At 41.9% G+C, this 22,192-nt stretch overlaps 2 protein-coding genes and 1 long non-coding RNA gene across 14 annotated transcripts; 2 read left to right on the forward strand and 1 right to left on the reverse strand.

Annotated features, from left to right (window-relative positions):
- Nucleotides 1-10,988: 10,988 nt before the first annotated feature.
- LOC112733927 (RNA-binding motif protein 25) lies at nucleotides 10,989-16,896 on the forward strand. 10 transcript variants are annotated; one of them, XM_025783055.3, is made up of 9 exons: nucleotides 11,099-11,889; nucleotides 12,169-12,373; nucleotides 12,579-12,626; nucleotides 13,117-13,373; nucleotides 13,476-13,628; nucleotides 13,902-14,310; nucleotides 14,471-15,145; nucleotides 15,224-15,822; nucleotides 16,431-16,896. In XM_025783055.3, the coding sequence occupies exons 4-9, from the start codon at nucleotides 13,119-13,121 to the stop codon at nucleotides 16,677-16,679; spliced, it is 2,340 nt and encodes a 779-aa protein (XP_025638840.1). In that variant the 5' UTR covers nucleotides 11,099-11,889; nucleotides 12,169-12,373; nucleotides 12,579-12,626; nucleotides 13,117-13,118; the 3' UTR covers nucleotides 16,680-16,896. The 10 variants fall into 10 exon arrangements, with proteins under 10 accessions (XP_025638831.1, XP_025638840.1, XP_072083862.1 ...); XM_072227761.1 differs by having other exon boundaries at nucleotides 12,277-12,373; XM_072227757.1 differs by having other exon boundaries at nucleotides 11,100-11,889; nucleotides 12,277-12,373; nucleotides 12,922-13,373.
- An 842-nt stretch (nucleotides 16,897-17,738) lies between these two features.
- On the forward strand, nucleotides 17,739-20,885 carry LOC112733928 (probable serine/threonine-protein kinase PBL1). Of its 3 annotated transcripts, none has more exons than XM_029291762.2 (9): nucleotides 17,739-17,889; nucleotides 18,148-18,689; nucleotides 18,823-18,864; nucleotides 18,953-19,066; nucleotides 19,164-19,262; nucleotides 19,561-19,782; nucleotides 19,852-19,967; nucleotides 20,067-20,327; nucleotides 20,575-20,885. In XM_029291762.2, exons 1-9 carry the CDS (start codon nucleotides 17,816-17,818, stop codon nucleotides 20,764-20,766), a joined length of 1,662 nt encoding a protein of 553 aa, XP_029147595.1. In that variant the 5' UTR covers nucleotides 17,739-17,815; the 3' UTR covers nucleotides 20,767-20,885. The 3 variants fall into 3 exon arrangements, with proteins under 3 accessions (XP_029147595.1, XP_072083877.1, XP_025638841.1); XM_072227776.1 differs by having other exon boundaries at nucleotides 17,768-17,889; nucleotides 18,321-18,689; XM_025783056.3 differs by lacking the exon at nucleotides 17,739-17,889 and having other exon boundaries at nucleotides 17,930-18,689.
- Nucleotides 19,462-20,762, reverse strand: LOC112733929 (uncharacterized). The gene is made up of 3 exons (XR_003168305.3): nucleotides 20,545-20,762; nucleotides 20,037-20,315; nucleotides 19,462-19,942 (listed from the first exon to the last, which is right to left on the reverse strand). It is a non-coding gene; the product is annotated as an uncharacterized lncRNA (long non-coding RNA).
- Nucleotides 20,886-22,192: the final 1,307 nt, after the last annotated feature.

Below are 22,192 nucleotides of genomic sequence, written 5' to 3' on the forward strand. Positions count from 1 at the left end.
CAGGTTGCAGGGAGTTGGGACACGTTTCATCCACTGCATGGCCCTCTCTGACAAACGCAAACTGCATTTTGCAACTTTTACTTTTTCTGTATCACAAAAAACGTAACCTGCGTTTTTCAGGTTACTGTGTATCGCAGATCCACATTTGGGATTACACGCCATGCACTAATAATATTGCATATCACCATTTTTACCTCCATTAATAAATTAATTTATGGTAGTCATTCAATTGTCATTAAATGAAAAAAGAAGTGTTTGGTCATATCAATATTTTTGTAATAAACTAAACATGATTCTAGGACTGTCAAACGGATTAGTCCGGTCTATTTAGACCCAGTCCGTTAAGTTCGTGGGTTAAATAGGCTGGACCGTTTAATCCCGCTTCATTTTGCGGGCCATAATTTTTTAGTCCAGACCATTTATGGTCAGCCGGATGGGTTAAACAGGCCAACCCGTTTATTATTTTATTTTATTTTTTGAAAAATATTTTGACAAAAATTATCACTTTTAGGTCAAAAACCTTTTAAAAAAATAATATTTTTTAGTTGATAGGTTAGATTTTCGGGTCGAATCACGAGAAATATCGGCTAAAAGTGTAACTATTTTTGATAAAAAAAAAATATAAACGGGTCACCCCGTTTAACTCATATTTTTTTTTATTTAATCGGGTTTAGTCCGTTTAACCCAAAATTTAAACAGGTTTAATAGGCAAAGCCCACCCATTAAATGGATAAACGGATGAATTTGACCCATTTTAACGGTCCTACATGATTATAATTTCCAAAGCTGATGTAGGATTTTATTTTTTTTTTCATCAAAAGAGTTGATGTTGTAGAAAATAATGAATAAAAAGAACGTGAAAAAAGAAAAATTACAGAATTCAAACCCAAGAATAATCTCTATTGCTAATACAATGGCTCTATTCAAATTCGACAATAATCTTTATGAAATTATGATTATCTTTATATGTTATCATGTCTTTTGAACTAATTTAGGATTGAATTACAAAGATGTAAAGTATTCCATCAGAACCTACCATCAATATAAATGAAAATTCATAAATAGAGTTAATATTTTAAAAATTATAGACAAATAAATGTAAAAGCAGAGAATGAAAAACAAACATATACAAATGAATTTTTTTCAAATTAATTTTTAATTTAAAATTTAAAATACAAAAAATTGCATATTAAACAAATAATAATTATTTATATAATTTATTTAATTAATTAACTAAAATACAAAAAAAAAACCATATAAATATGTTTTGGTTACCGCTTAGATTTTACTGTTCTATTTTAGTCATTGATGTTGTGTTCTCTATTTTTTATAGTCTCACTATACATGTATTTTCTGTGTTCGTCATTCAATATTTTTCAGCGATCTACTATCTTCCATAATTTTCTCTTCTATATCCATTACTTCAACATCGATAATCACTAGAAACTCCACTGTAACTACTATGACTACCATTGCCATACTATTGTCACCACCTCATCTATCGCTGTAACACCCTATTATCACCATTGGCTTTTTCTCCACCGCGATGACTTTTTAGAATGTTAGAACTATAGGATATACTGACATTGTACAATAAATTTTCTATTTTTTGTGTGTATATAAATTCTGTTACGGTCCGGCCCAAACCTTCTGCTGGCTTGGGCCGACCCGAGCTCCACCCGACCCGGGCGGTCAGGGATAGGGCGCCCCATCGCCGACCCGGACACGCGTCCGTAACAACTCTTCCACAGTTGTGAAGGGAGCGCCTCAAGAGTAGTGGGCCTGCCTTTACAGGGCCCACCTCTGACAATATATAAGGGGAAGATTGGCTCTTCCCCCGAGGTACGTCACATATCACATTATCCTTTCTGCCTGCACATTTACTGACAAGAGCGTCGGAGTGTCTTTGCAGGTGGCACCCCCCTTTTTTCACACGAAGTACTCGGGACCTCGCGCATCTCCGGCCGGCAGTCCACGACCTGACGAGCCCCAACCGTCTCCCAAGATCTTCACCCGAACCGACCGGAAACCGACTAACCAAACATTGGCGCCATCTGTGGGGACTCGTCCATGGACCTTCTGCTAGTCGAAACGGAGGCAGGCCGCGAGGCCGTACCCGGAGGCGACGCCGCCGGGACGGAAACCCGACAACATCCGAGATCACCCCCGAGGGACGCAACCCAATCACATGAGAGACGCCCCTTTGGGGGGACCGGAGACAACCACGCCAGAATAATGCAAGAGCTACGCCATAGAATGCAAGACTTAGAACGCCGGTTAGCGGACCGAGAACGCGACCAGCGCACTCCAGAACAGAGTCACTCCCGATCTCGCTCCAGGAGCCATTCCCGACGCACGCCCAGCCCCCAGGTCGAGTCAGAAAGCACCGGGGAGAGAGGGCGCGCGAGAAGACGTCACGACCCTGTCATTTACGCCAGACGTGAAAGGTGACGTACGACGAACCGGGGGGACGAAGACGCTCGTCGGGAGAACGAATACCCGGAGACCCGTGATAATAGGGGCCACCCCATTCCACCGCTCCATACTCGAGGTCTGGCTGCCAAAACATTTTGACAAGCCAACGGACATGAGGTATGATGGAACGCAGGACCCCCCTGGAGCATCTAATGGTCTTCGAGGCCAGGATGAACTTAGAAGGAGTAGGAGACGAGGTAAGGTGTCGCGCCTTCCCGGTCACCCTGGTGGGACTTGCAATACGGTGGTTCAATAACCTCCTGCAGGGCTCGGTGACTCAATTCTCCGACATCAGCCATGCTTTCCCGGCTCAGTTCACAACCAGGATCGCGAAAGCCAAGCACCCGATCAATTTGCTAGGGGTGACCCAAAGAGCCGGGGAGCCAACCATGAAATACTTGGATCGTTTTAACGACGAGTGCCTGGAAATTGACGGTTTGACGGACTCGGTGGCGAGTTTATGTTTGACGAATGGGCTCCTGAATGAGGACTTCAGGAAGCACCTTACCACAAAGCCAGTCTGGACAATGCAGGAGATCCAGTGCGTGGCTAAGGAGTATATCAACGACGAGGAGGTCAGCCGGGTCGTGGCTGCCAATAAACGGCAACCCCCCTACAACCAAACCAGGCACCACGATGGTGGAGAAAGACAAAAGGAACACACTAGGGACGGCGGCTCGAGCAAGACGACAAAACCGTTTCCCCGAGTCGGGAAATTCACCAACTACACCCTCCTCGCGGCACCAATCACGGAGGTCTATCAACAGATAGCCGAGAAAAGGATACTATCGAGGCCCCGTCCTCTGAAGGACATGACGGGGGGAAACAAAAGCCTCTACTGCGAATATCACAAGGGGTACAGGCACAAGACCCAAGACTGTTTCGACCTAAAGGATGCCCTGGAGCAAGCAATCAGGGACGGGAAGCTTGCCGACTTCTCCCACCTCATAAGGGAACCGAGGAGACGGAACCGGGATCGCGAGGGTGAGGACAGGTCCAGGGCGACAAGACGACGTCAAGAACCAGAGGGAGACGACCACGGTCTCACGGTAGTAAATGTAGTAACTGCAAGGAATTCTGCCCCGAGGTCGAAATCGGCGCAGAAGAAAGACACCAAGGTCCTGGCGGTCTCCTCCTCATCTGCTAGAAGCTCCCGGGGACACCCATCCATCTCTTTTGGCCCCGAGGATCAATGGTTCGATGAGGTACCGGAAAGTCCCCTCATGGTTATCACAGCCAGAGTCGGAACCGGACTGGTCAAACGAATCCTAGTGGACACGGGGGCGGACTCGAACATCATGTTTTGCAACGTCTTCGACGCCTTGGGACTACATGATGCCGACCTGGCGACCCACCAGCACGGTGTGGTAGGGTTGGGTGATCACTTCATTAAGCCAGATGGGATCATCTCACTACCGACCTCCCTTGGACAAGGACAGAGGCGAAGAACGGTAATGGCCGATTTTGTTGTCTTACGAGATTCCACTGCTTATAATATCATCCTGGGGAGAAAAACCATCAATGACCTCGGGGCAGCGATTAGCACGAAACTGCTCGTAATAAAGTTTGTTACCGATGACAGATTCGTAGGGTCCATCAGAGGAGACTTGGAAACGGCAGTCGCTTGCGACCACACCAGTCTCTCTCTTAGGAAAAAATCCAAAGAAGCATCTGGGGTTTTCCTTGCCGACCTGGATGCTAGGATAGATGACAAGCCCAGACCTGAGCCAGAAGGGGACTTGGAAAAATTTAGGGTTGGCGACGAGGACGAGAAGTTCACGTTCATAAACAGAAACCTCCCCCATGAATTAAAAGAACCTTTGATGAAGATGATCAGAGCCAACGCCGACCTCTTCGCCTGGACACCAGCCGATATGCCAGGGATAGACCCCCAGCTCATGTCACGCCATCTGGCCGTCAAGCCAGAGGCCAAGCCAGTGGCTCAGAGGAGGAGAAAGATGTCACAAGAAAGGGCAGAAGAGGTGGCCAGGCAGACAGCCAGCCTCCTTGAAGCAGGGTTCATCCGAGAGCTGGACTACTCGACTTGGCTGTCTAACGTGGTTTTGGTGAAAAAACACAGTGGGAGGTGGAGAATGTGCGTGGACTACTCCGACCTCAACAAGGCATGCCCTAAGGATTGCTACCCCCTGTCCAACATTGACGCACTCGTCGACGCAGCAGCGGGATACCAATACCTGAGCTTCATGGACGCCTACTCTGGGTACAATCAGATACCGATGCACCGACCCGACGAGGACAAAATGGCGTTCATAACGCCAGGAGGGATCTATTGTTACAAGGTGATGCCGTTCGGTCTAAAAAATGCTGGCGCCACGTACCAAAGACTGATGAACAAGATATTCAATGAGCTCATAGGCAAGACAGTAGAAGTCTACGTGGACGATATCCTCGCAAAAACCGCACGACCCGATGACCTCCTAAGAGACCTAGGGGATGTGTTCGCCTCCCTCCGACAGCACGGCATGAGGCTCAACCCGCTCAAGTGCGCCTTTGCCATGGAAGCTGGGAAGTTCTTGGGGTTCATGATCACCCAAAGAGGGGTAGAGGCCAACCCTGAGAAGTGCCAAGCGATTCTCCAGATGAAGAGTCTGGGTTGCATCAAAGACGTCCAGCGGCTGGCAGGAAGGCTGACGGCGTTATCCCGTTTCCTCGGCGCATCGGCAGCGAAAGCCCTGCCCTTCTTCAATCTAATGAAAAAGGGGATAGCATTTGAATGGACCCCAGCCTGCGAGGAAGCATTCAACCACTTCAAGGAAACCCTAGCAACACCTCCGGTGCTCGGAAAGCCCAAAGCCGGAGAGCCACTCTACCTCTACCTAGCAGTAACAGAGGAAGCACTTGCAGCAGTGCTCGTAAGAGAAAAAGGGAAAGCCTAGCAACCGATTTACTTCGTAAGCAGGGCCCTACAAGGAGCAGAGCTGAGGTACAGCAAACTGGAAAAACTGGCGCTCACACTCCTAACCTCCTCTCGAAGGTTGAGGCAATACTTCCAGGGTCACTGTGTGGTCGTCAGAACGGATCAAGCGATCCGTCAAGTACTCCAAAAACCCGATTTGGCTGGAAGGATGATGACCTGGGCCATTGAGCTGTCCCAATACGACTTGCACTATGAGCCCCGTCACGCAATCAAGGCACAGGCAATGGCAAATTTCTTAGTAGAGGTAACGGGCAATCCTCCCGAAGAAACGGGCACACGGTGGAGGCTCCACGTAGACAGGGCCTCCAACCAAACGTCCGGGGGAGCCGGGGTCATCTTAGAAAGCCCGGCAGGAGTCATCTACGAACAATCGACCAAGTTCGAGTTCCCTGTGTCGAACAATCAAGCGGAATATGAAGCCCTCTTAAGCGGGCTAATACTAGCTCGGGAAGTCGGGGCGACGAAGGTCGAAGTATGCAGTGACTCACAGGTCGTCACCTCGCAGGTAAGCAGAAGCTACCAAGCCCGGGACCCCCTCCTGCAAAAATACTTGGAAAAGGTTAAAGAAATGACAAGTCAGTTCCAAGAGGTCACGATCCAACACGTCCCAAGAGAAAGGAACACACGGGCGGACCTCCTGTCCAAACTAGCGAGCACGAAGCCAGGAGCGGGTAACCGGTCTCTCATCAAAGGCATGATGAAGGAGCCAACGGTCGCCCTCCATTTGACGAAGTCAAGCCCCTCATGGTTGGACCCCATCACAAACTTCTTGGAACTCGGCAAGCTGCCTGACGATGAGAAAGCGGCCAAAACATTGAGAAGGGAGGCGGCCAGATATGCAATCATACAAGGGCAACTGTTCAGAAAGGGGCTCAGCTAGCCCCTATTGAAGTGCTTGCACCCCGACCAGACGAACTATGTACTTAGAGAAATCCACGAGGGTTGTTGCGGCCACCACATCGAGGGCAAAGCCCTAGCGAGGAAGCTCATCCGAGCCGGATACTACTGGCCATCAATGATGAAAAACTCGAGGGAATTTGTCAGAAAGTGCATAAAGTGTCAACAAAACGCCAACTTCCACAAGGCGCCGGCTTCCGAGCTGAGCCTGCTGACGACCACACGACCTTTCGCTCAATGGGGAGTTGACCTTCTGGGACCTTTCCCGATTGGCCCAGGGCAAGTCAAATACCTCATAGTTTCCATCGACTACTACACCAAATGGATAGAGGCTGAGCCACTGGCCAGCATATCTTCCTCCAACTACCGGAAGTTCATGTGGAGGCAGGTGATAACCCGTTTCGGTATCCCGGAGGTCGTCATTTCGGATAATGGGACGCAATTCACTGACAAGAAGTTTACGGAGTTCCTCACCGGCCTAGGAGTAAAACAGAAGTTTTCCTCAGTGGAACACCCCCAGACAAATGGACAAGTGGAGTCCGCAAACAAAGTCATCTTGCTTGGCCTCAAGAAACGCCTAGACAACAAGAAAGGCGCATGGGCCGACGAGCTCGCTTCGGTCCTATGGTCCTACCGAACAACCGAGCAAAGCGCTACGGGGGAAACCCCTTTTCGCCTAACGTACGGGGTCGACGCGGTAATACCCGTTGAAATCGGCGAACCGAGCCCGCGGCTACTACTCGCAGGTGTGGACGAAGCGGTGGAAAAGGACCTGGTGGAGGAGACGAGGGAGATGGCCCACTTGTCAGAAACGGCGTTGAAATAAAGAATAGCCCTGCGCTACAACGCTAAAGTCCTCAGGAGGGATTTTGAGGAAAGAGACCTCGTCCTGCGACGCAACGACGTCGGTCTACCGACCCTTGGAGAAGGGAAGCTGGCGGCAAATTGGGAAGGTCCCTACAGAATTAAAGAAGTGCTTGGCAAGGGTGCCTACAAGCTCGAGAGACTTGACGGCAAAGAAATCCCTAGAACATGGAATGCAGGTAACTTGAGGAGGTTCTACTCCTAACTCGGGCACACCGACCAGGAGGCCTAACGGGCTCATATATGCTTGCTTTGTTCACATGTTAATTTTTAGCCCTTGTTACTTTTTAGCTATTTACTCCTATCGAATACTTGCCATGTTAACAAACTTGTCTAGCTGACGATTAATTCTCACTTGTCAAAATATTTTCTTACTTATCTGTTGCTTCCCAATACGTGTTTCACACGATTGCGTCCTAAAATGGCAGCCCGGGACTGATCACCCCGGGAACCATTTGGACCACAGCCATAACTAACGGCGGCGACAACACGACCAAAGCGGTCCAAAACCATTACCAATGTAAAACGGCAAAACGGGCACAAGCAATAAGCCCACCCCGAAAAGGCGGTAATGAAAACAGTACAACAAACAAAGACAAAAGATAATAATGACAAACCGGCCAGACGACTAAGATAAGCACAAGTTGTAAAGTTTCAAATTACAAAACGTTCAGCAAAATGATCAACAAATCCACACTAAAATATCCAAGTTACAACAGATCACTTCCTAGGCATGTCAACAATCTTGCCATCTTGAATCATCTTGAAGACCCCAATGGCCGACGTGTCAAAGTCGGGAGCCACGATCTTCACCTGAGCCTTCAGGGCATCCTCAGTCATAGAAATCGCGTTCTTCCCTTGCTCTTTGGTCGCTTTCAGCTTCTTCCTGAGCTCCTCGACCTCGACTTTAGCGGCTTTAGCCGACGACACGGCTTGGTCACGCTCTTTTTCCAAGACCGCCACCCGACCCTGAGCGGCGTTCAGCTGGCTCTCCAAGGTCATCTCCCGCTCAGCTAAACGGGCCACCGTCTCGTCGGAAGCCTTCAATTTCTCCTCGGCAGATGTCGTCTTTTCCTCGGATGCCTTGACCTTCTCCCCCATCTCGGACAACTGGCTCTGGAGCAGCTCAACCTGCACCTTGAAATCATTGTTTGCCTTGGCAGAAGATTCGAGCTTCTTCCGGAGGGCCTGCATTCCCGACAACTCAAACTCAGCCTTTCGAGCTATCACGGCCCCCCGGAGCAAAGTCCGGTACATCCATCTCGCCTGTCCAGCCAGGTCGGTTCCATGAAAATGCTCCTCCGTCCCAGGGATCAGCTGCGAGTCGATAAAGGTTGTAGCATCGAAATTTCTCTCCATGATGGTGAGAGTCCCCTCCGGGCTCGCAGACGCCCTCCGCCTCTTAGGGGTGTGGATGAGTTCCACATCATCATCTTCCTGATGGACAGAGGATGAGTGCCCGCCAACGACGACCTCGGGAAGGGGAGAAGCCTGCGCCCCTTCTGGGTTCTTGCCCGACATGTTGGTATCCTGAGGAGAGGGCACAGACTGACCCTCCTTCTCCCCGGAAGGCCCCTCCGACTTCCTGGCGTCTTTCTCTTCGGCCTTCTCCTCGTCACTTTCCTCGAAGAAGGTCTTCATCAAATTTTCAAGCCCTGTCAGAGGCAGACATCTCCACTGCAGCAAACAGATAAACGCGTCAGTCGTCAGATCAAGAAAAACAAGCAATAATAAACAGTACGAACACGAAACAAATCGACTCACGGATATAGCTCCTGGCGGCCTCCCGTTCACCCATGAGAAGATGGGGGTTCACGGGGTTCTTCCCAAAGAGGGCAAACAACACATCAGCTATTTTCTTATCTACAGGGGACATCCCTTTGTACGTCACCTTAATAAACGAATTAGACCCCGCCCCAAAACTCCAATATGTTGGGATGAGGCGCTCCCCCTCTAACGATAACCAGAAGGGATGGCGACCTTTAACAGGGCAAACTTTGAAGAATTTGTCCTTGAACCCATGGTAAGAGTCCTCGAACAGACCAAATATGCTCCGACCTTGGGCGGACCGGAAAGAAAGGAACCCTTTCCTCGCCTTCCCTTGTTTGGAGGGGTTGGTGAGGTTGAAGAAAAAGAGGAAGACATCCACTGACGCCGGCAGCTCGAGATATTCACAGACCATCTCGAAACAGCGGATAGAAGCCCAACTGTTCGGATGGAGCTGCGAAAACAGTACTTTGAGATCAAGGAACTAAGAAAGACGAAGGATTACCTGAATTTGTTGCGAGGAACTAAGAAAGACGAAGGGAAGATGCGTGAGGATATCACACCAGTGCTCTGAGATCTTCGAAAGAGGGAGGAAGAGATAGCAAGACGATAGAAGAAGCAGGAGTGTAAAAAAGAGGAATAAAGCGAAAACGAACCATTTAAAACTATCCCCAGGGAGCGCGAAAGACTGGGGGCAAAATAGTTTTTGCGTACGGGGATTCCCAACCCATTATGAGCATTCAATGCTCAGCACGGAGAACGAAGCGCTGAACGGTTACCTCAGTAACCAAAGGACACGCGCGCAGGGGACACGTCCCCCCTACGAGCGGCCGATCCGGCGACGACCTATGAAGAGAGAAAGAACGCACCACAAATAGTCCTCACGGCTACCACTGGCGCGTGGGGGCACTGTTACGGCCCGGCCCAAACCTTCTGCTGGCTTGGGCCGACCCGAGCTCCACCCGACCCGGACACGCGTCCGTAACAGCTCTCCCACAGTTGTGAAGGGAGCGCCTCGAGAGTAGTGGGCCTGCCTTTACAGGGCCCACCTCTGACAATATATAAGGGGAAGATTGGCTCTTCCCCCGAGGTACGTCACATATCACATTATCCTTTCCGCCAGCACATTTACTGCAAGAGCGTCGGAGTGTCTTTGCAGGTGGCACCCCCCTTTTTTCACACGAAGTACTCGGGACCTCGCGCATCTCCGGCCGGTAGTCCACAACCTGACGAGCCCCAACCGTCTCCCAGAATCTTCACCCGAACCGACCGGAAACCGACTAACCGAACAAATTCTATAATCTGTACCTCTAACTTAGATTAAAAACAAGAATAGAAAAATAGAATTAGTGAATTGAAAAAAAAATGAAAAAAAAATAGAAGAAGAGAAAATAAAAATGATAACAAAACAAAATTTGAAGAAGAGAAGAAAATTTTTTTTTTTATTTTGAATTCAAAATTTAAAACTTGAAATTTCATACTTATACATTATGTGAAATCAATGACATGGGATTATAGAAGGCATAAAATGATGTTGATTGGCTAAGATAGAAGCATTGTTGAGAATTAACTTGATGAAAGACACGTCAGAATTTTACTACTAAAAATATTTGTTTTATGTATTTAATTGAGTGCTATTAAATTGAATAAATTTTTTTTAGCATGTTTAGTAATTTTTTAATAATAAAAGTAAAAGAATTAATTTTTTTTGAAAAATTATAAAAAAATATTTTTACATAATAAATAAATAAAAAATATTTTTATATTATTATATTTAAAATAATTAATAAATAAAAATATTTTTTTATGAAATATTTAAATATAAAATTATTTTTATTTTATTATAAATCTTTTAAAAAAATAATTTTAAAAAAAGATGTTTTTTTTTTTTAAATTTACCCAAACAAATCTTATAAAAATATTACAGGATATATTTATAGTTTTATCTTATTTATTTATAATATCTTACAAACATTTTAATTCCAGTCATCTAATAATAGTATACCATATTACTTTATAAGTAGTCACCAAAAAAAAATATTACTTAAAAAGTAACTTGAAAGAGAGTGAATCAACTAGGGGAGCACCCACCAAAGCCATTCTTATTCCCTCGCTCGCTGATCAGCAATAAAAGCATGAAGCACTCCTAAGCGAAACCTCGTCATTGGGATTTGTGAACGCCGCGAAGCAGCAGATCACAAATTCGCTCCCAACATAACCCTCGACAGCTTTTAACTAAACCTCTACCTAGGGCACGGCACGGCACACAGCAATTTCACCACCACTAACATTGAAAACCAATAATAACTGAATTCCAAACGCAATTCACATAACCAACCCTTACAATCTTAATCTTATTCTTCTTCTTCTCTTTTCCATGGCGGATCCCGCCTCCTCTCCCGCCGTAACCCTAGAACCCAAACCCCAGCACACTGAATCACAACCTGATCCAGCTCCACCTTCCACATCCCTATCTCAATCTCCGGCTCCCGCAAACCCTAATCCCAATCCCACTCTGCTCTCCGCGCCACCGCCCGCGCCGCCGTTGCAGCAGCACCATCCCACCTTCTCCTACGTGCCGCCTCAGGTCTCCGCTGGACCTCCCTTCGCGCCTCCCGCCGCCCCCTCCTTCCGGCCGCTGCCTCCTCAGGCACCGCACTTCTCCCCGTTGCCAAATCCATCCGGAGGCGCCGCTCCGCCGAGCCTTGCCTACCAGAATCCGTCGATTCCACCTCCTGGTGTTAGCTCTGCGGCTGCAATGGCTCCCGGCGTCGCCTCTTCTGCCGGTGGCGTTGCGGTTCCGGTGTCTGTGCCGCACATGCAGCCAATGATGTCGTATCAGGTTCCTCCCGGCCAGCCCGCCATCCCAACCCTGAGACCGCCCTACGCGATGCCAAACGGTTACGCCGCCATCCCGGGTGCTCCTCAAACGGGTGTACCTCCTGCTGGTGGGTTTTGTTGCTTCCATAGTTCAACTGTTTATTATTGTTAATTGCTCAATTATTATTATTTTTGTTGTTGATATTTTGTGATTATGCGTGTTTGTGCATTTAGTGCTTGTTCCGAATCGTTGATGTCAATGTGATATGTTTTTGCTTGCGTTAAGATTGATAATTAGTAGTATTTTACTAGCACTTTGAAATGTAAGGAGGCTGTTGACTGTTTCAGCAAAAGACAAGGAAAAGAAAACCTTTTTTTTTTTACTGGTACATCTTATAATAATTCAGGATTTCGTAGTGTGGGAGGAGTTTGTTTCAGATGAATTGGGGAGGGATTAAGAAAAGTTGTTGTTGGTCGAGAAAGGGGTATCGATGACAGGATGTTTTCTCCTACAGTGTCTTGACTCTCTTGATTGAATTCGGTGAGAAAGGTTGGGAGGCTTCATATTGCTTACAGACCTACATCTACAACAGTACAACTCGTTTAAATTTGGTATGCACGTGTTTGCCAGGTTTCTTGCTTTGTCTTTTACTAAAATTGGAAATGAAAGTTTACAAAGAGTGATACTCACAATGGGAAAATAATATTTGTTCTTCTGTCGATGTAAATAATATATGGTTGTGTCATGCTCATTTTAGTAGGCTACTTTGTGCTAGTTGTAAGAGTACTTTCCCTTCAATGGTTTTATGAATTCCAGAAGTCGACCATGTTTGCAACTGAATGCACGTTGGCCTTGTGTGCTAAGGTATTGCAATCTTTTCAATTCTCTATCTTTCCTCTATTGCACTTTCATTTCCCATTTTTAATGCTGCGACATGGGTTCTATATATATAGTTAAAAGAACCACTTAGAATTCAACTAGAATTTCTTCTTATTTAAACCAAGCGTACATGAGACGTGGATAGTCTCATGTCACATGTGCTTTGGTTGATGGGATAGTTTGAGAAGCCCACTATATTACAAGTGATCTAGAAAAGGTAAGCGCTTTCTACATAACCGTAAATTTCAAACTCGATAGTATTTCTTAATGTTTTCTTCAGGTTGTCATTTCAGCTGGTGATTGTTGGCTGTGCTGCCATCTCTATTATGCTTTTGATGTGTGGTAACAGCATTCCATTGTTCTTGTCGCATTTTTCCACATATATCCTTAGTGTTGTATTGATTAGGTTATAATGCACATCCATTTATGACCCTTTCTAATATATTTGCATAGATGTTTTTGTATATCTGTACAGGAATGCCTCGTTATCCTCCTCCATATGGAACTATGGTTCGTCCTGTATATCCTCCTCGAGTACCTGGAGCGGTTAATGTTCTCCCGGTATCACGTCCCCCTGTTGCAGGGGTACCTCCAGTTCGCCCTATTATTCCTCCTGTTGTCAGACCTGTGGTTGCTCCTAGTGTTACTCCAGCTGAGAAGCCACAAATCACGGTTTATGTTGGCAAGATTGCACCTACTGTGGAAAATGATTTCATGCTTTCTATTCTTCAGGTAAGTTGTGACTATTTTGTCCTTGTGTCTGGGGAGTGGAGATTTTTTTTATATTTTTTTTTTGTATACAACATTTATTAAGACAGTTTTCTTTCTCTGAAGTTATGTGGACCAGTTAAGAGCTGGAAACGTCCTCAGGATTTATCGAATGGAACGCCTAAAAGCTTTGGCTTTTGTGAGTTTGAGACTGATGAAGGGGTTCTTCGTGCCTTGCGTTTGCTTACTAAATTAAATATTGATGGGCAAGAGCTAATGGTATATCTTCATTTTCATAGCACTTATTTGTTTTGCTGTTGTGTTTACATTAATCTTGTTATCAAATTACTTGATATTGTCTGTCACTATGAATGATAAAGGGTTAACTGGGTATTTTATTTGTCATTATACAATTGTTCCTGCAATCCTTTTGCTTTGACAAGAGCTGTGGTTCTCTTAAAAAAAACTGAACTTGTGCATGACTATTCTCCATTTTCTTTTTCTGATTGGTTCTATATCTGAGCCATGCATCCTTTTATATTTGGTTGACAGCTGAACATCAATGAAACTACGAAAGAACATCTGAAGCGGTATGTTGCGAAAAAAACTGAAGATTCAAAGAAAAAAGAAACCCAGGTAGCAGGTGCTGAAAAAGATGATGAAGGTGCACAACCTTCTGATGGTGGTGGGAAATCTGATGCCGAGGACTTAAAGAAAGAGGATAGTGATTCACATAACAAGGAATCCCTTGATTTTGCTACCTTCGGCATTGTCACTGATGATGATAGGGAAGCTGATCGAGAGGCTTTGGAAAAGATTACGAACATGATAGAGGAGAGGTTGAAAACAAGACCTTTGCCTCCACCGCCTGCACAGACGCCTGGTGATGGCTCTGCAATAACTTCAGAACAACCAGCTAAAACAAGAGATGGAGATTCTGATGAGGCTATGGGGAGGAATGGTGAGATTTATTGTAGACAAAAGTCGCATTATCTGTTTCTTTTGATACGTCGAGATCATATTATATCAATGAGATACATTGTCCTTTGCAGTTCTTTCTTTTATTGCTTTTCCCCCCCTTCTGAAAAATTTATCAGGAGATTACTGTTCAATTTTTGTAGAAGGAAATGAAGATAAAACTGAAAAAGATGCAAACAGTGACATCAAACAAACTAGTGAACATGATAAGCCTGAGACCCCTGATAGAAGGCATGACAGGAGAAGCAGAGAGAGGGACCGAGATAGGGAACTAAAACGGGAAAAGGACAGGGAGCTTGAAAGATATGAACGAGAAGCAGAGAGGGAACGTATTAGGAAAGAAAGGGAACAAAGAAGGAGGATTGAGGATGCTGAGCGTCAGTATGAATCATGTTTGAAAGAGTGGGAGTATCGAGAAAGGGAGAAAGAGAAAGAGCGCCAGTATGAAAAGGACAAGGAAAAAGAAAGAGAACGCAAACGGAGAAAGGAGATACTATATGATGAAGAAGATGAGGACGACGATTCAAGGAAGCGGTGGCGTAGAAGTGTATTAGAGGAGAAGAGAAAGAAGAGATTGCGTGAAAAGGAAGACGACTTGGTTGACAGACAAAGAGAAGAGGAAGAAATTGCCGAGGCCAAGAAGAAGGCAGAGGAGGATCAGCAACGGCAACAGCAGAGAGATGCACTGAAACTGTTATCTGACCATTCTATAAATGGCGGTGAAAAAGCCATGGCTACTGAAGAGGCTGCCAATGAAGTAAAAAATGTTGTTACAGAACACAATAATGCAGTTGATTATAATCATGAAGGCCATATAGGTAATTTTTATAAGCCTTATTCTCTGTTATTTCTTTTACTCTCTCATTGTATTAACAATCGGATGCTTTACATGGCAGGTGATGTCAATTCACTAAACGCTATGAATGATGAATCAGCCATGGCATCTGTCTCAGAAAATGATGCACGATCAAGTGCAAATGCTCCTGCAAAGAAGTTGGGATTTGGTCTAGTTGGGTCCGGAAAAAGAACAACTGTCCCTTCTGTTTTCCACGAGGAGGAGGATGATGATGCACACAAGGACAAAAAAATGAGGCCTTTGGTTCCAATTGATTATTCAACTGAGGAACTGCAAGCTGTTCAACCTACTTCCGCTGGGCCAACACCTCCAAATTTGGCTGCTGCTGCAGAATTTGCAAAGCGTATATCCAGTGCTAATCTCAAAGAAGAGAAGCTTGATGGAGAACGAGATAGAAGTAAGCGTTCAAGTGAGAAGTCTAATCACCGAGACAGGGACAGGAGTGATGAAGATGGCACCCACAACAGAGATGACCACAAGGAGAAAACTGACCGTGACAGAGATCGAGATCATGGATTGGACAAAGTAAAGACCTCGGATAACAAGAGACTCTTGGATGCAAAACAGTTAATTGATATGATTCCAAAGACCAAGGAGGAACTGTTCTCGTATGAGATAAACTGGGCAGTGTATGACAAGGTATGTGATTCTTAACTGTGGATGCATTTGGACTTGTGCGATTACTTGCTCTTGATATATCTGGAAGATGTTTGTTTTACCTCTTTTCCATATGGTGCTGGATAGGAGATGGGTACAACTGTACAAGCCCTATTTTTAGGGGTGGTAGGGGTGGGTTTTGGTGTGGGAAGAAAGGTTGAACATATTCTGGTTTCTATTAGAGTATATTTTTGGCATCGTTAATGGGGGCACCATATGAAAAGTGTTGAAACTTTTAAAAGTTATGAAGATTCTGTAGAATGATTTTGCAAATAACTTACCACAATACGTTTAGAAGGAAAACCATGACCTATTCTTCATAGTCTATTTTGTGCATGTTTTTTTGAATTGCAAAACATTAATAACTGGATAGAGTGCACAATGGATGTACGATGGAGTATTGACTATGGATAGAGGAGTCCTAGACAATATTTTTGGGATTGAAATTTTTGTGCTGATTGAGCTTAAAAAATTCTTGCATTTTTATTGTCATTTATATTTTGGTGGTTTGTCTTTGTGTTGTGTAGCCGATAAGAAAAAAGAAAAGTTCATTGTGCTCCAAATTGTTGACTTAATATCTTATTTTTCAGCATCAGTTGCACGATAGAATGAGACCGTGGATTTCAAAGAAGATCAAAGAGTTTTTGGGGGAAGAAGAAAATACATTGATAGATTACATTGTTTCCAGTACGCAAGAACATGTGAAAGCATCCCAGATGCTAGAACGTCTTCAAATAATTTTAGATGAAGAAGCTGAAATGTTTGTTCTCAAGATGTGGAGGATGCTTATCTTTGAAATAAAGAAGGTAGAGACGGGGCTTGCTTTGAGGACGAAATGATGATTTCTCTCAGGATTTTAAGTTTAGAGTTCTGCTGGATTGAGATTTTTACCACCGTCCCCATGTCTTCATCCTAAATTGTAAATTAATTGCATGACCGGTTAGCCATAAACAATTTAATGTAATTTTTTCTGTCTCTACTGAATACTGATCCGAGATTCAATTAGGCTTTTGGATAAATTCGTTTCCTTTAATGAGAAGGCTGCACTTTTTGTCATGTTGAGAATAGTGTAAAAGTTAGAACTTCGGTGTTGGCCGTTTTTCTTTTGTTTGTCAAGTGAAGTAGTGAACTGTGAACAGTACATAGTCCTTGGCTGCATGAAAGAAAGGGGTGTCACCCTAACTTCATAATGATTACACTCTCTGATCATAAACAATTTGAGTTGTCTAATTTTGCTCTGAACGTTACTCAGACTTACGTTGATAGCTTTGGAGATGAGAAGTTGAGAACGTGGAACAGAATATGTAATAGTAGAGTAGAGAAGAGAATAGTGCAATCACACTATTCATATTTTGTAAAATGATATTCTTTAGCCATCAGTGTAGAGTAGAGTAGAGAATAGTCTTGAAATGGAGAAGGTAAAAGAATTAAAAATTTGTGGATGGATTTTTGTTGTGTGTTTTTGTCATTCTGAATATGGTGGCTATTCACTTATTCGTATGAAGATATAAAAATAATAATAAAAATGTAGATATGCATTGCATTAAAATAGTTCAATGTTGACAATTTACCTATAAAAGAAGTAAACTAAATATCCATCAAAGATTGAATTAACTTGACAAAGCTATCCAATAGATTACAAATTTTATGTAGTTTTATCGAATGTTTTGGGTGATTTTATTAAATTAATCCAATATTTGATGGTTAGAATTATTCGTCCTTAGTCTTTCATGATAAAAAAAAAACAATAGTTTAGAATTATTCTTGCTTAAATCCTTTTTTTTTTCTTTTTTTTTTTTTTGCTTCCAATGCATGAAACAACCGGCATTTCTTGTTCCTATTATCCTATATGGAAATGTAACAAGCACACGCGTAGCTGAAAATAGAAATGTTACATACATAAATTCCAAATGCACGGCAATTCATTAGAAGCGGCAGGTTGAAAACTACATAATTTTTTGCTGAAGAGAGGAAAATGACAATAAGGACCACCTTGAAGCCATTTGCTCAATTCTCATGCCTTCAACTTCACATAACTCCAACTCCAAGGTAGCGTATCTACTACTTGTATTAATAATTTGTAAAATCTTTCATATCCCTATCTTATATATATTGGTTTCATCTAAAAAGTGTCATAATATTTGACATTTTCATAGTTTAGTAACCATTTATTGTTTACATCGAAATCAACATGCAGACCATGTTAGATTTCTCAAGCTCTAATGTAATAATGATGTTTCAATGGAAAGAGTTCATGCTTTTATTCAATACCTTTATTCTTTTGTGTTCTCAAACTTATTCTGCCAGCACCAATTGTGTCCTTAACATTCAATACTCTTCAACCTTGAGTAACTCAAACTGTGAACATCATAGTTGGGGAGGATTCATCAATACTTGTTGTCAACCACTTTTTGATGATTATCTATATGCCTTGGGGCATCATGCTAACAAAACTGGAAAGATATTTTTGAACCCCTCAGAGCAAGAAAACTGCTTCGTGCCGGCGAAGAATTTTAAGCTCTGCGGCGGGGTCAAGAAGTTGACAAGGGGAGCTGGCGGTTGCTCTGATTACACTGTTATGGATGTCACCAAGAAGCTTGGTGAAAATTTAAGGAGATTAGATGAAGATTGTATGAATGACAAGCCAAATGGAAACTGCAGTTCATGCTTGAAATCATGGGAGGATATAGTTGTAAGATCAGAGGATACAAAGGAATCAGAATCACAGAGTTTCAGTGATGATGTTTGTAGGTTTGCTGTTCTTATCTCAATGACAAGCATCAAAGTTTATGATAGAGAATCAATTCAGAAAGTTTATAAATGTATAGGGGGAAACACCATTTCTGAAGGTGAGGTCTTAAACTATAGTTTGATAGTGTCTTTTAAGATTTTAGTATACATATTAAAAATTCATTAAAATTACATAATAGTATACAACAGATGTTTATAGACTTAATATGCATGTTGATGAACCTCTCACAGATAAGCAAGAAATTCAAGCAAAGGGGGGCAATGCTAAGCCAGGTATATAGTTTCAGCCTTATAACATGTGAGACATAAATTCTCTCCTTAGATTCATAATAGATTATGTAAAAGAATATGATGACTACAGGTCTCAAGATTCTAGCCTTTGCTTTAACTGGAGTCACAGTAGTAGTACTTCTTGCAGCACTTGCATTTTTTGTCAAAAGAAAAAGAGGTGCTACAACTCCCACATTACTAGAAGGTACTCATGAAAAAATAGCCTTCTAAATTTTCTTTTATGGTCCTGAAACATTTATTTCCTTATCTCTTATTTGACACCATGATATGATGTAATTCAGTTTATGAGGATTCAGCATCAGTTAAAATAACTTTGAAGGATGTTTATGTAGCAACTAACAATCTCAGCGCCGCGAATTTCATTGGCCAAGGTTCGGCAGGTAAGAATATGCCTTGAGATATATGGGATTTGATATCATCAGGTAAATAATATACAAGTTCAAGAGTTTGATTAACAATGTTAGTGTTAGTTTTCTGTATTTACATTTATGATCAGATTAAGTTAGAAAAGAAAACTGTCTTCATAGGAATTGTACCATAAACTACACAATGATGACAAGGAAAATGATAACAGTCATGTTCATATTAAGCTGAGATAATAATATTATTCATGAATCATAAAACCTGTAACATGAAATGAAAAAAATCTCCATTTTTGATTTTTTGTTTCAATTCCAGGGAAAGTGTACAAAGGTATACTCTCCAATGGTCTACATGTTGCAGTGAAACATATTACCAATGGAAGTTACATGGAAACATTTGTTAGAGAAGTGAAAAGCCTTTCCCATGTTAAACATCCGAACCTTGTTACGCTGCTCGGATACTGCGAAAACAATGAATCTGAATGCTTCCTAGTCTATGAACTGTGCTGCAATGGAAGCCTGTCACATTGGCTATTTGGTAATTATTTTTCCTTCTAAGCTTCCTCTGTCCATACAAGTTCTTGAACTGATTAGTTAACTGTGACAGACTATGATAAAGTTCTTTCATGGATTCAAAGACTAGAGATTGCTGTTGATAGTGCAAGAGGCCTCAAGTTTCTACAAACCTACCCAGGTGGCTGCATTGTTCACCGTGATATAAAGGTATACAATCTTATCTGGGATTTTAAGGCCATTGAATCTTAAGAAAGAAGCTAGTCAAATAGAACTCACATTTCTTTGTAATGTATGGTTTATGATCAGCCAGCAAACATTCTTCTTGATGCCAATTTTCAAGCAAAACTTTCAGACTTCGGGTTGTCCAAGGTTATGGAAGTGGATCAATCCTATGTGAGCTCCGAAGTGAGAGGAACATTTGGCTATATAGATCCTGAGTATCGGACAAATCACCATGTGAATGCCTCTGGAGATGTTTACAGCTTTGGCATAGTGTTGTTGCAAGTTCTATCAGGACAAAGGCTCCTTCACAGCAATTTTCACAGACCAATGTCACTAAGTAAAATGGTGAGAAATCATAATATCAGTAATTTAGTATAACAGTTGATTGATGATTTACTAACCAAAAAATAAAATGGCCCACAAAAATATTTCAAGGACTAAAATTGTGAAGACTAAAATAGTGTACTTAGCAATTTTAACACTAAATTACCTTTGACATTTTTTATGATCCTAGGATGTGTATCTGACAAACTAGATCTATAAGTACCAAACTAGCATTTACCATAATTCATCCATGGATTTGGATTTTCAGGCCAAAGATTCTGCTAGAGGTGGCGATATTTCAGAATTTGCAGACCCTAAACTCAATGGAGAGTATTCTGCAGAAGCATTTGGCATCATACTGAAGCTAGCTTTGTCTTGCATAGGGCTCAAGGAACAAAGGCCCTCTATAGCAAAAGTGTTACATAGTCTAGAAAAGGCACTAGATATCTCATCATCATAATAATCACACTCTATTACATTATCTAGAATATATATGATCAAAAGGAAAGAACAGAAATTGTTGTATAGACAATTATGAACATCTATGCATTTATTTGTTTTCTAGCCACATAAAATATTATGTGAAGCATGTTTTATATATCAAAATAAATAACCAAAAAATAGAAGTTATTAAGCAGCTATGGAACTTGGCAGAGTAAGCAGTAATTAAGCATAGGCACAAGCTGGCAAAAAAGTGGAGTTTTGATTTCTCTAGTTTCCATGCTTTATTTTGGAAAGTATATATGAAGCCATAAGAAGAAAAACATGTCCTTAAAATTGAAAATAACATACAAACAAACAAAAGCAGATCACATATTTTACTTGAAGAAGAACAGAAATTGATTGTCAGACATAAACAAACAAGAGTAAATCCTCTCTCATTCTTCTTGAATTGTGAAAACTACTTAGTCTATAGGGCAGTTCACTATTTATGTAGGCATAAAAAAAATCCTAAATAGTATCTAAAATAGTTGATATTTAATTATATTAAAACATATCTTATCTTATCACAAATGATTTGTTCCTCAAGATTAAATAGCCTTAAAATAAATCCAAATATTAATAATAGCAATAATACCAAATTAAATCAACCCACATATTTTGCAATCATATCCATATCTCTAACTTGCATATATGGAATCCAATTAAACCGAATCTATTTTAAATAACTACGTTACATGTACACTAAATCAACCACCTGAATTAAATATATTTTGATATATAAAATATACATTAAAAATAAATTTAACACTATATATATTTATTTTACAATTCTCAATTCAGATCACATATCATTTCCTAACTATTTATTCTTCGATTGATACAGTATGTATACAGTATATCAGATTCATTACATAACAAGGGACGAAGGATATTAGTCGAAAGAAAGAAAGAAAACAGTCTAAAAATACAAAATTTAATAATATCTCATGCAAACCTAATTTATAGAGAAGTCTACATCATACTATCATAGTCCTGTATCGAACCAAAATGATAATTTCAACTGTCACATTTTATTGCGTAATGAAAAATTGACTAATACCTATGCCAAATTACCTATTTATAGACACAGGGGAAATATATTTTTAAAGATTTAATTAATATGTTAAAGCTATCAATTGAGAAAATAAAAAATTATTTAATTTTTAATATATTTATTAAAATAAAAATATTAAATTTTTTTATTAATAATAAATTTAGTTTATGCCCTAAATAAACTCCTATTATTAATGTTTGATTTCATCTAAAAAATACTTGATATGATCTTGAATAATTTTTAGAAAAATACTCAAGAGACCATAATTTTAACTAATAGTTCAATATTTTTAGTTCGGCAGTTCAACACTATTAAATATTATTGGCTAACTACTGACTAAAAATAATAA

This window comes from Arachis hypogaea, chromosome 3 (assembly GCF_003086295.3).
Source record: "Arachis hypogaea cultivar Tifrunner chromosome 3, arahy.Tifrunner.gnm2.J5K5, whole genome shotgun sequence".
In the NCBI taxonomy this organism is placed as follows: domain Eukaryota; kingdom Viridiplantae; phylum Streptophyta; class Magnoliopsida; order Fabales; family Fabaceae; genus Arachis; species Arachis hypogaea.

Bases quoted from the DNA above. Each gene is read 5' to 3' on its own strand.
- LOC112733927 (XM_025783046.3), top strand. From the start codon at position 11,319: ATGGCGGATCCCGCCTCCTCTCCCGCCGTAACCCTAGAACCCAAACCC. The intron at 13,374-13,475 runs GTAAGTTGTGAC...CTTTCTCTGAAG, and splicing joins TCATGCTTTCTATTCTTCAG to TTATGTGGACCAGTTAAGAG. The intron at 15,823-16,430 runs GTATGTGATTCT...CTTATTTTTCAG, and splicing joins ACTGGGCAGTGTATGACAAG to CATCAGTTGCACGATAGAAT.
- LOC112733928 (XM_025783056.3), top strand. From the start codon at position 18,032: ATGCAGACCATGTTAGATTTCTCAAGCTCTAATGTAATAATGATGTTT. The intron at 18,865-18,952 runs GTATATAGTTTC...TGATGACTACAG, and splicing joins GGGGGGCAATGCTAAGCCAG to GTCTCAAGATTCTAGCCTTT. The intron at 19,263-19,560 runs GTAAGAATATGC...TTTCAATTCCAG, and splicing joins CATTGGCCAAGGTTCGGCAG to GGAAAGTGTACAAAGGTATA.